Source organism: Sturnus vulgaris, chromosome 8 (assembly GCF_052056855.1).
Source record: "Sturnus vulgaris isolate bStuVul1 chromosome 8, bStuVul1.hap1, whole genome shotgun sequence".
Classification (NCBI taxonomy): Eukaryota; Metazoa; Chordata; class Aves; order Passeriformes; family Sturnidae; genus Sturnus; species Sturnus vulgaris.
In genome coordinates, this window is record NC_142250.1 from 24,239,232 (window position 1) to 24,252,140 (window position 12,909).

Sequence of the window (12,909 nt, forward strand, 5' to 3'; positions counted from 1 at the left end):
CGGCTCCATTCCCCATGCTCCAGTTGCCCGCAGTGCCCGACGGCCTTCGTGCGAGGACCGGCCGAGCCCCAGCTTCGGGCAGGGCGCACCGAGCATGCAGCGCCAGGGCTCCGGGGTGCTGCCGGCCCCCAGCCCCGCTGCGCCCGTCGGGTCCTGGAGAGCCACCAGCGCTCAGCCCCGAGGGCTTCGCCCAGCGCCGCGGGTGCCGGCGCAGTTTGGAGCTAACTCTTTCTTTCCTCAGCTAGTGTTTGGGTTTTTTCCGGGGTGATTGCCCCCCCCCCCTCCACCCCTTTCCCCAACAAGGGACGTCCTCGCTGCCTTACCATCACTGTAGCTCCTGCAGCCGGCGACCATCTCGGGTCGTGCTGGCCGGCTCCCGAGCTCCGGTCCCCGTCCTGAGCTCCCCGGTGTCTCAGTGTCCCGACTCTATCCCGGTTTTGCGTGGTGTGGGAGCCGAAAACGTCCGCCGGAGCCGGCGCAAAGCGAAAGTTCGGCGCTGGCGGGGCTGCGGCACGGCGGCGGGCCCCGAGCCGAGGGGGTTAAACCAGGAGCCTCCCCTTACCTTCAAAAAGTTAAAAATGTCTGGAGCCTGCATCTCTTAAAGGGGCGGTGCTGGCTGCAAGGAGTCTTGGCACCGGCTACGAGAAAGGCTGGTCAGGGGCGTGAGTTCCCCTCCACCAACACCAAAACATTGCAAAAAAAGGCAGAGCGCCCCACACTTTAGATAAGGACAATTAGCCACCAGCGAGCCCCTGCAGACAGCGAGTTAATTAGGGGTTTCCTGCTCTCCGGCATGCCCTGTCCCAGCTCTTGCCCCCCAGGGCTCTTAGCCCTGATGGCACCTGGGCTGGCCCTCATAGCCACCTTCTCGCTGCCCTCCCAGGCTGGGGACAGGAGAGCACTGCCGGTGGAGAAACCTTCAGGTGTGAAGGGAAGAACTCTCATTCTCCTTGATGTCAACACCAAGAGCCCTGTCAGGATAATCAGTGAGAATTTCCTCTCCCTGCAGCTGGACCCCTCCATCATTCATGATGGCTGGCTCGATTTCTTAAGGTAAGGCAGGAGCCCCCCGGCGCCCTCCCCACGCCGCCCGCGGGGCGCCCCGGCGGCCCCGCCGCCCAGCCCTGCCTGGGCTCCGCGCTGCTGGCGGCGCTTGTTGTGACGGAGGGAGCGAGGCCATGGTTTCCATTAAGATGCACATGTTTGCAATGGAGAAAGCATTTCGGAGACTTATCAGTTATGACTGCAAAAATGTCGTGCTCCCCTCGCTCCAGCAACCGCTCCTCTGCAAAAAGCACAACACGGGGCCGAGGCAGCACGGGGGAGAAAAAAAATTCAAAATCAAACAAAAAACAGCAGTAGGAACGGGGCCGCCTGCCGAGCCGAGCCTTCCCCGGGTCCCGATGGGCAGAGACCGGGTGTCGGCCAGGTCTTCTGAGCCCTCCGCTCCCCGGATTTGCAGTCCCGCGCGGGGGGCAGAGCGGGGCTGCAGCTGCGCTGGGTTCCACCGGCGGTGCGGAGCGGCCGCGGCCTGGAGGCGCTGGGACGGCCAGAAAGGCTTCTCCCTGCTGGGTAAGTCGGGGAGGGAGAGCGGTTCTCCTCCGCACGCCCGCTCCGAGGGTCCTTTCGGCAGCCGGGGAAGGAGCAGGGCGAGGATGCGGGAATGAGCGAGAGGAGCGGAGCCGGGACGGCTCCCGCTTTTCTCCCCTCCCCGGCGGCTCGGCCCGCGGCACGGTCCGTGGCGCTGAGCGCCTCTGCCTCCTGGACGCTGCTGCACTTGTCCGGAGGGCGCCGGCAGGACGGGGGGCAGCCGGGCCCGCCGGCCTCCGGGCCAGCACGGGCGGGCGGGGCGCTCCCCGCTCCAGGGCCGCGCTGCTCGGCCCGCGCAGAGCCCCGCAGCCGCTGGTACCGCGTCGCACCGCCCCGGGCGGGGCAACGGGGCCCGCCAGGACAGCGGCGGGTCCTCGAGCCCCGTGGTTCCCGGTCGTTGGCGCTCCTGGGGAAGCGAGGGCCCGGCCCGCGTTTTCCTCAGCCTTCTCTCTCCTCTCCCCAGCTCCCGGCGGCTGGTGACCCTGGCGCGGGGCCTGGCCCCCGCCTTCCTGCGCTTCGCGGGCAAGAGGACGGACTTTTTGCAGTTCCACAACGTGAAGAACCCGGCCAAGAGCCGCGGCGGGCCCGGCCCCGACTACTACCTCAAGAACTACGAGGACGGTGAGCCCCGGGGCCGGGGCGGGGGGCGGGCGCTGCAGCGGGGGGCTGCGGGAGCCGGGCGGTCCCGCTCCGCCTGCCCCGCTCTCCCCGCGCCCGCCGGGGCCGTGTCGCGCCCGGGCACGCTGCCGCCGGGCACCGGCCAGGGGACAATTGCCGTACCCTTTCTTTCCTGAGAGAGGGGAGAGGAACTCGGCGGAGCTCGCTCCCCCAATTGCCGGTAGATTCGGCGGGTGTCGGCCCCCGGGAACAAAAGACCAGCACCGGGCAACGGGAGTTTTCATATTCCCCCTCCCCGCTGCGTCCTCCGTCTCCCTCTGCCCCCGAGCCCCGGGCGGACAGCGCCGGCCGCAGAAGGGATTTTGCCGCGGCTGCAGGCGGGGGCCAGGCACCGGAGTCCCGGGATGCCTGTGCACGCCTCGTCCCTCGCTTCTCCCGCGGCTCTCCAGCCCTGCCTTTCCCCACGGACCTCGCCGCCGTGCGCGTTTCTGTGCCCGCCGCAACCCCTGGGGCTCCCCGCTGCCCCTCCGCGCATGGTGCCCGCTCGGGGCTGCTCCCCCTTCGAACCGCTCGGCCATCCGAGTTCTTTCCAAAGTCACTGCCTGGCCCCTGCCTTTCCGCTGTTCCCTTCTTCATCGTCTGTCCTTCTCCCCATCGGACCTCAGTACACAAAAGGCTTTCACCTTTCGTGGCTCGTAATTCACACAAAGAAACTGCGTAGAAAATTTAGGGCCGTATTTCCATCCTAAGGCATTTCTTTTAAGAAGCAAAATACCATGTCCACATGCAAGAATTTATTGATTTTTCTCTCTTGCTTGGTTTGTTTCTTTTTTTAAAGAAACAAGCTTTTTTTTTTGTTTCCTACTCAACGACTTACAAAAATTAGTTTAAGATTTTTCCATAAGTAATTTTGAAGGCCAATTAATGCCAGACTGATCCCACTGGGCAGGTCTGTGCAACAGAGGAAATTTTGCAGAGATCTAGTCAGCAGCAGTCCTGAATGGAAAAAGCAGATGCATTTGCCAGTTTTCTGATGGCTCTCACTCCCGCTGTTTCCCTACATAACATCTCTGAGATAAATATCTTTCTATTCCCACACGCAGGCAGGTGGGTAAGTTTTTGTGCTCCATCTTTCACTTGGTCTCCTAGCTGGGGCAATTTCGATGTTATTCTTTGTTTTTCTTCTTGTAACAAATCTCAGTTGAAGGGTTTGTTGTAAGCTTTGCCTGCTGAGATGCACTTCAGGAAAAAATTCTGACCATACTTGCCGCAGACACCTTGTACAGTAGAAATTAAGTGTTGTGCATAAAATTGTGGATGGGACTCATGCAAAACATTTGTAAGAATAAATTTTCCCACCTTCCATATTTCAACAATTTGCAGGAGAGCACTTACTTACTAAATGTCTTCACAACAGTTTTCATGTTAAGGAAGGACTGAAATATTTTTACTTTTTTTTTTTTTTTCACTTTTCCTCGTGGCAATAAAATTGAAATGTAGCAGCCTTCAAAATGAAGCTTTTCATAGAAGTTGTAACCACAGGTCTTAACTTTTCATCACTTAAATATGGAACAGGACCATTGTGAATGTGGATGAAGGAAGGGGAAGACACATGTGGTGTGTATCAAGCATTGGTGTAAATCAGAAAGGTGTGGTAAAAGGGATTTCCTGCCTGGAAGCAAAGCTCTCGTATTTGTTCTTAAGATCTGTGTGCAAACTCCGGGGTCATGGAGTTTCACCCTATTTGGATAAGGGCTAGATTTGCTAGTAGCTCACAACCATTTGTGCTGAGGCTGCACTAAGTGCTTCACTAGAGGGATCCAGTTCTCCAAAATAAAGTCCTGATGCCACCATAGCTCTTTGCCCTGCTGTCCTGGCTATGAGCAGCCACCTTCTCCATTTGGTCCCATTTTTGTTCCCCATCTGTGGCTCAGCCAGGACATGCAGTTTGCTCTTGCTGATGAGGACGTACAGCCTCAACAGACAGCAGAGAAAAACGATGGCAATGAGCACCTGAGCATGGGGGAAGCAAATAAGCATCCTGCTAGGTACCCTTCCTTCTCCCCAAGCTGTCTGGGGTGGTTGGGGTTGTTTTCCATGTCCATGGGCTTTTATATGTCCAGTACCTATTTTCTGAAATTTCTTATAATGGCATGGGAGTGGGGAAGATCTTCTGGGGCTTGATTAGTTAAAAAAGTCAGAAAACATTTAACAGAGAAATCCATTAATTTTAAAGTCTTATGCAGCACCCTAGTGATTTTTAGTGACATGACAAGTGATTATCATTTTTTGCCACTTCTGCCTGTGGGTGCACACAGACTCCAGGCCTGTGCCCAGAGAGTCTGGGTTCTCTTTGCAGTCTCCATGGATGTTCCTGTGCCTTGTGTTCCTCTAGGCTGCAGCAGCTCACAGAGTGCAGGACTGAGAGGTGAAGGGCACGTGTGCAAGATTGCTCAGAGAACTGCAGTTACAAGTGAGTGACTGTGAGTGGTGTTCACATCACAGGCGTTGCACCCCACTGTGTGCTCACAGGCCACACTGGTGTGGCCCTCAGGCATTCAGATGGGAGGCAGCAACAGCAACAGGGCTGCTCTGCATCACCCTTCATGGATCCTGTGACCATGCTTGCTAAGGTTGTAATGAATCTCCATACAAAGATCTTTTTCTGTATATCCCCCTCTGCTACCCTGGTGCTCTTCAGAGCAGGTACTCCTCACCGTTCCCTTTGATGGTTTTTCCTGTCTCTGTGGGGCTCTGGCTTCCTGACTGTCAGACCTCCTCAGAGATTCGCCTTACTCTTCCCCTGCACTTAAAATTGTATTTGATTCCCTTTTAAATGGTCTCAACTAGGTACTCCACCTTCTGAATATTGCTTTTACCTAGGCTTGCCTTCGGGCTCAGCAACCCATTTTTTCCCACTTCTTTCTTTCACAGAGAGTATGGGTTTTCTCTGAGGGTAGTAATAGTTCCCTTTGACTTGTATCTAAAATGTACTTAGTTTTCCTGAAATAAGGTGTCTCCTTTAGGTTTCAGGGTAACTCATTTCTCGTTCAGATTTTTCCTGGAAACACAGACCTGGAAGTATTGTGTGTTACCAGTGGTGTATGATTCCTTTCCTTTGTATGTGTGGACAGCTTCATCCCAGTCTAAACCATTCGGTTTGGGTAGCAGTGGTAACAAAGTGGTGCATGTTCTATGGTTACTGCCTGTGATGCCCATGAAGAGGGTGCATGTGGCAAGTTGTTTCAGCACTGCATATAAAACTGGCACAGCAATTTCATCACTTGCTGGCTGATTTGTCAGTACCTGACAGGGCAACTCCTAAAAGTGGATGCCTATGATAGATGGTCTTGGTGAGCCATACATAGGGTGTGCAGTCCCTGTTGATGCTATAGCTACCTCCTGGACTTTGCTAAATATTAATAGGTCATCTAACGTGTTATATTAACGCCCCACTTATGTGGCACACCGGGTGGCTTCCATCCCATGCAGCCCCTACTTTGGATGGTCGGTCCTGGAGTCCACCCTGTTTGGATAAGGCATTGGCCAGCCTGAGGTTTGTTAGAAACAGAAACTCAGTTTAATGTATGTCAGGCTCTATGGTACCAGGAGGTGGGGCTGTGCCGGAGACTTTTTGACATTTTATGATCAAGAGGTGTAACGTTTTTAGCCTGCGACTTTTCCCTCCCTTAAATGGTGTTTCTCTGCATGTGCCCTGCTGAGTTAGTTTTTTCTTCCCTAGCTGTGCTCTGCGTTGTGTTGTGTTATCTGGAGATGTGTTTCTCTGCTGCCATAGGCACAGGTCTGATTCCTGGGCAGGTACCAAGATGTAAAGATTCATGCTCAGTCTATGTAGTAGGTCTGCTTCTCCTTTTGCTGTTGGGTCTCCTAACGAGCAATCTGTTCAGCCTGTCCTTTCAACTGCTTCACATGTGCCAAGGACCAGTTGGGTCTGAGGAATGGGACAACAAGAAACACTGGTCTCTAGGAGAACAGGCTTGAGCAGCTCCTCTTTGGAGCAAAGGCATGGGTTGTTGTCAGTACAAAACCTCTTCTGAAGCTGAGTTTGCTAAAACCTGACTTGCCTGCTGTCCCGGAGCTTGGTGTTGGAGTGTTATGTGTGTGTGGAGTCCTGGTCTTGTTTCATCAGGAGATGCTGCAGGTCTCAGTGCCTGAACCTAGAGCCCATCTTGGAAGCTCCTTGCTGGTGCTCCAGTATGAGTTTGGTGGGCTAATGTGGAGCCTCCTCACCTGCAGGGTGATCCTCGGCTGCCTCTCACCTCAAAGCCACGGAGTCAGCTTTGGACAACCTGTGGTGACATAGACATTGCTATAGCTTCCCCCTGTGCAAATGTGCTTCTCTCTCCTGTACTCCAGCCTTTTGTAGACTTTTGTAGCCTTTTTATGGCCGAGATGAGACCAAAGGACACTTTGTGTGGCCCTGTGTGGGCCATGGGAGGGAGAGGGGAAGGGGACTACATTTGCATGCTGTAGGTAGTGCATCAAAGAAGTTTCTAAGCTGCAGTGTGTATGGACAGCACATTTCAAAAATACGCTTTTAATTGCTGATAAGTTGCCTCCTTCTATTTTATCTCCTTTTTTTTTTTTTTTTTTTTTTTAAGGGGATACCAGGCATCTGGAAAAATGGCCAATTACAACAAAAAAAAATTACAAAGGCATGTTTCTTAAGCCTTTCATACTAGTTAGGGGATTTTGCAGTATAGTGTGGGAAACATCATGCTATGTAATAATGGCACAGATTTTCTGTGTATTCTTTCAGTGTTGGATCCATCCCTTCAGGCATCCTTAGGTACCCAACACTGCATCTAAGCCTCAAAATTTGTCTGTCAGTGAGAACGTATTTCCACCCTTGCTCAGTCCATACTGCACAAGTGTCTTCTAGGATGCCATGCTGTTACAACATGTGCCAGAGTATTCAGTGGAAAGAAAGAGAATAAACTGTTAAATGACCTGAGGATTCATTTGTGTGGCTACACAGGGGTTGGAGCTGACACCAGCAAGGGATGCTGTTCCCACTCCTCTGCCCCTTCTGGTATATTCCTGCCCTCTTCCATGTCTGGAGCCTGAGTTTGTGTGGTGAGTCAGTTCAGAGATCTCAGCTGACCAAAACTTGATGGTGGAGATGTGATTGCATTTCAGCTTGTTCAGCTGCCAAATTCATTAATGCCTCGTGACCAGGCAGAGGTGTAGAGGACAGTGCTGGCAAAGGAAATCCTGCATTGAAGGCAGATGGGACTGCAGCAGTCTCAGTCTTGGTCAGATTAAATCTTTCAAATCTATGTCCTGAAGGCAGGAAATCTCACCTCGTGTTTCTCTGCCATCAAAAGGGTTGGTTGGTCCCCATGCTTTCTTTATGATCTGTGCACTGTTCTTATGCTGCTTCCCTTGTGCTGGCTCTGGAACATTTCTGATCCTCTTCTAAGCCAGCAGAAAATTATTTCAAGTAAAAAAAAAAAAAAAAAAAGCAACAGCTTTACTGTGAACTTAGTGAACAGGATTATGAGGATGATCATGGGGTATGAGGATACCTGAGCTGGAGAAAGCAACAGAGAAGTTATTGCCATGTGTCTGGGAGTGTCCCTTTGGCTCTGCCAGCTCATAAAACTGCAGTAGATGTTTCTGAATGGAGAGCCATCCTGTGGTCCTGGTAAAAACAAACAAACGAATTTTCCTTTATGCGAGGAATCATCTTCTGTTTCTGGTCACCCAGGGCCCCTTTTCTGTCTGCTTTGTGTCCCTCGACAGTTTAGACATCTGTCCTTTCAGACCTTGAAGAGGAAATAGTTGTTTTTTTCACCCTCCAAGTGTTTCAAACACAGCCCCTTAAGGAGGGCTGTAGCATTTCAGGCATAGCAAGAACTCAATCCCCAAGATGGGAAGATCCTCTGATGTTCTTTGGACTTCTGGGATTTACCAGACCTCTGTTTCTCAGCATGAGCTCCGGGACAGCCTTCTGCTCCCCAATTCCCAGGCACTACGACTGCAGGAAAAGAGCTACAACCTGCTCTGCCTGTCTAAGGAGTCCCAGGGCTTAGCTCTTTCCTTAGAAATTAAAAATAAAATAAAAAGGTTGTAGAAATCACATTACACAAGGTAAGGGAGATAGAGCTTGGACAGGAGATACTTCCAAAGATTACCTGTTTATCTCCACTTTTTAATTAGAAACTGTTCTTCTATAATCATGCATGAAAAGTGCTTTAATAACTTCAGGAAATGGTGCAATCAAACAATTCTGATTTATTAGCTATTTGCTAGTGTATTGGTGACATAAAAAGATTTCTATGGTTAAATATTTGTTTATAATAAGCATCCTAAATTCTGTTTTAAAATTACATATTTTTGTTAGTTTCAAACTTCTTTCCATGCTACATCTACTTTGTATGAATTAAAAGTGATTCATGCAAAATTATATGCATGGGGAAAGATGTGACTTTTTCTACACAACTATCCATTCTAAATTAGCAGCTGACATTCTGGGAAAATGTTCTGAATACACTATGGGTTGGTCTCTGAATACTTTTAGGTAAGTAAAAAGTGAATCTAATGTTAAAGATATTAGAAAATAATTGGAAACACTCAGAGAGCATTCTTATGCTATAAGTAAATTAGGTGCTGACATACTAATCAGTGTAAAGAATATATATGTGAAGAGTAGGATGATGGAAGTGATTAAAGTTGTATCTTTCAGTCATAGAGATTTTTCATCTTGGAAAAAATGACAGACATTATGACAAATGCTATGAGCTTGATGTCACACAGAGAACACAATTTGGGAATGATTATTTCCTTGTTTCATGACACAAGAAAGAAATAGGGAGCATCCAGTGGAATTATCACATATAAAATGAAAAAAGATTACTTTTTTTATATAGTGGGAAATCACTTGTGGAACTCATTGTCAGGGAATTTTTCCCAGTTAAAATAAAAGAATGATACTAATGTGTCAAAAATTTGCCCTTTAAAGACAGACACGATGAGGATGCAGTTTGTGTCTTGAGAAATATTCTGTCTTTCTAAATAAAAGTTGGGTTCCCAATTTCACAATCACCAGGCGTTTTATAATAATTCCAGTAGAGAAACCTGGTTTTGAAGGCATTTTAAATTTGTTGATTTAAAAAGTAAGTATTTTACAAGTAAAAATCATAAGACTTTTGCCTGGTCACTCATAAAACATCTATTTAATATTGGTACTAAAATAATTTCCTTATATTCCATTTTTTGGAAAAAGTGTTCAGGTTTTGTTTGGGCAAAATCGAGGGGTTTTTCCCTTTGGAATTCACTTTTCAAGACCGGAAATCTGAAGCAAACAGTCACCTGAGGAGGATGGCCAGACTCAGCTTGTTGTGGTGCCATGGCAGTGGTGACTCTTTTGCTGGAGCAGTGATTGCTGTGGGCAGTGCCCAGTTTCACACACACAGACAGAGAAAGATGAGTGAGTCACTTCTCCTCTTTACCTTTCTGTCACATCTCTCTGACAATAACCACATCCCTCTGCCCTGTCCACGCAAAGCTGGGACTGTGCCTTCCACTTCCCATCTTCAGGTGCTCAGCTGCAGTAGTCTGTGTCTGCTCCACGACTGGAATGGAATTGCCTGTGGGCAGATGGTGGCATGGGACAGGGGATGGTCACTTCTGGCACTGTGTAAATTCTCGGCTAGAGAAGCTCACTCTGTGCAAGGGAAACCCGGCCCCGGCTGGGAGCTGTCTCTGTGCTGTGCACCGTCCTCGAGGTCTCGCAGCTTGGAGCTTCTCTGCCCTGTAGGAAATGGTTACTGAAATTCCTTGGTGCAGGTGGCTCGCAGAAAGGGACTGGTAGAGCTCAGCTAGTCCTGGGATGCCCGGGAAAGAGCATCACTGCTGTTGTGGGACTCCTGAAGGGTGCTTTCTAACTTGTTCTTCAACATTTCCTTGGTAGTTTCGGTGACCTCCATGGGCGGCGAAATCGCAGGAGCTATCCCGAGGCGGGACAGGGATGTGTGCGGGCGCTCAGAGACAGCCCAGCCTCGGCAAAGCAGCGTCCTCCGCCCGGCCCCGCCGCCTGCCGAGGGAAAAGCTCCGGTGGATCCCGGCCGCTCCCGGCGGGCAGTGACCGGCGCGGGGCCCGAGGCTGTCCCAGGGCTCCGGTACCGCCGGCCGGTGCCCGCCGGCAGGCGCAGCTCACCTGGCCGCCACACGGGTGTGCTCCCGCCATTCCGCTCGGCGCTGCAGGGCCCGGCCCCGCGCTGCCGCCGCCGCGGGCCCCGCGCCCGCCGCCCCGGAGCGCCGCGCCCGCCGGGCCCGGCCGTGAGGGGCAGCCTGAGCTGGCCAGGGTACTGACCCGGCCCGCCCGGGCCACGGCTCCGGCCCGCCCGTCTTTGGGAAACATTTGGCATCCTCTGGGGCTCTCACATCTGGAATTCTTCTTTCGCACTCCTGGCAGAAACTGCTCGGTCCCATGTTCTGCTGAGCAGTTTATCGCCTTTTTTTTTTTCTTCTTTTTTTTTTTTTTTTTTTCTATTTTTTTTTAAACGAGGCTCAGGAAGGCAGTGAGTGCCCTTCTCCTGCCCAGAGCCTCCGGGGTACTGTCCTCCTTCTTGGCTTCCTTGCATCTGTCATTTTTCTTTTTAAGATGTGAATGCTGTGAACTCCTCGCTGTCTGTGTCCCTCGGGTTGCTCTTGCTGAGAATTCCCCATGGCTTTCAGAAGCTGTGGTCTGCCACTCCTCTTCCCTTCGTGCTGCTGGTTCAGCAGTGGTGCAGAGCTGCCTTTGGCTCCTTCCCTGTGCTGGGCACAGCTTGGTGGAGTATGAAGCACCAGGCACTGAGTTCCTTGGTGAGCTCCATATCCCAGACATCTGCCCACAGTTTAAGCTGGAGTAATAATGACTGTGAAGTCCACTTCCATTTTTAGGTCTTGGGCAAGTTTCTTGGGTCCCTCACCAATCCGAGAAGACAGGACTTTGCATGTCTTGCCTCTGCTTTGTGAGTGTCTGCAGTGGCAGCTCTCAGAGAGCCCTATGCAGGTAACTCTCAGAGAGTGCTCTGATTTCTGTGCCCTGCATGCCTTCAGCATCACTCTTCCAGAGGTTTGACTGCATGTGACTTGACATCCTTGTGGTAATCCGTGTCACAGCAGCTTTATCAAAGCACTGCTCCTGCTCTTCATTCCTGTGCCTGCCCTCTGTCCCCAGGCCTTGCTGACAGTGCATGCAGAGCCATCCCTGTGGTCCCCAAAGATGGATGTCACATAGACACACTGCCATGGACCCTGCGCCCTCCAGGGTGCTGGCCCCTGACCTTGATCCTGTGGTTCCTCTACATGGGTCCACATTTGCCCTGGTTTGAGTTTTAGAAGTCATCCATTCATTTTAGGAAACAAACTTGTTTTGACCCAGCCTAGACATCCTTACAGCAGTTTGAAGAGAACTGCAGACAGCATATTGGCCATCTAGTTTCAAACCTGTCTGCCTCCCAGTATTCTCCTCCTTCAGGGCCTCATTGATGTGTTTGGCTTCATTTTACTTAGGGAGTGGGGGGTGTACAACTCTTGCCTTCATTTCTGTAGGAAGGGAAATCCATCACCCAGGAGGTTCATGGGCTCTAGATGACTCCAGCAGCCCATGGCAGCAATAGTCTATCTTGTGTGGGACAGATGTAAGGCTGTGTTTCTCAATCTTCAGTCCTCCCAGTATTTCACACAACAGGGGCTCAAGATTTCATCATTCATTAGTTGGACAAAGGTTGGGTAGGCCCAGGCTTCCTCAGTGCCTACCTAAGAGAACGTTCACTAAAGCACACAGTTGAGGGCTCCATGCTCATTTACTGCAGAGGAACATTAGTGCTTCCTCTTGCTCCATCTAACTGGTGCCCTTGTCCTGGATGTAGAAATATTGAACCATACTTTCATGGTATCAGGATGCTGCCCAGTATCCACTCCTGAGTATGCTAGCTGTGGGTGGAGGAGACAACTCATGTGGATTGAGACCCTACAGACCATGGGTACTTTAATGACATCACTGTTCTGAGCAATCCGTTTTAGACAGGCTTTAGAGAAGCTGTACTAATCCCAAACTATGCAGAAAAGAGGTAGAACACAGCCCGGACAAGAAAGTGTAGTGACTCTAGGATGAGGCTCGGAGACAGGAAGATAATGTGGCTTCCAGTCATCCCCCACATGTTTGGAGGCAGTTCCCTGCCAACCCAAGACATAGCAGAGCTTTGAACCTAAATTTGCTTAACTTGAGATTGGATACCTTGTTAGAAAGGAGCATGGCTTTTGGAAGCAACGTTGGTGTTTCTCGATGTGAGTAACAATAAAGGAGCTGGAGAGTGTGTGTGGAGCAAGGTGGGACTCTCTTCTGACAACAAGCTTCTTCAGCAGCTTCTAGCCAGATGGGAATTGAACCAAACAAAGATCAACCTTGTGAGGCAAAGTGACCTTATGCAATGTGGTGGAAGAATTCCAACTTCAATCCTTGCTTATCAGAGCTGGCCTGAGGTTTTGCAAGATTTAGACACAGCATCTGGTGCCTGTGGATCTGAACATGTTACAGAGTTTATTAAACTCATAAGGGACCTAGCAAGGACTAGTTTGCACCACTCCCCTCCTGCTCAGACTGACAGATCTTACTTGATTCTTGTTCTGCCTTGCTACTCCATCATTCCCTTTTCCCATGAGGTGAGTAGTTCTAGGGTAGGGAAT

At 50.8% G+C, this 12,909-nt stretch overlaps 1 protein-coding gene across 1 annotated transcript in view; it reads left to right on the top strand.

Moving 5' to 3' along the window:
- Window positions 1-599: 599 nt before the first annotated feature.
- Window positions 600-12,909, top strand: part of HPSE2 (heparanase 2 (inactive)) — a 106,674-nt gene continuing 94,364 nt past the window's right edge. Inside the window, exons 1-2 of the mRNA XM_088169196.1 lie at window positions 600-1,053; window positions 2,054-2,211. Of these exons, the coding sequence (XP_088025322.1) occupies window positions 794-1,053; window positions 2,054-2,211 (418 nt within the window). The 5' untranslated portion in view covers window positions 600-793. The remainder of the gene's footprint in view (window positions 1,054-2,053; window positions 2,212-12,909) is intronic.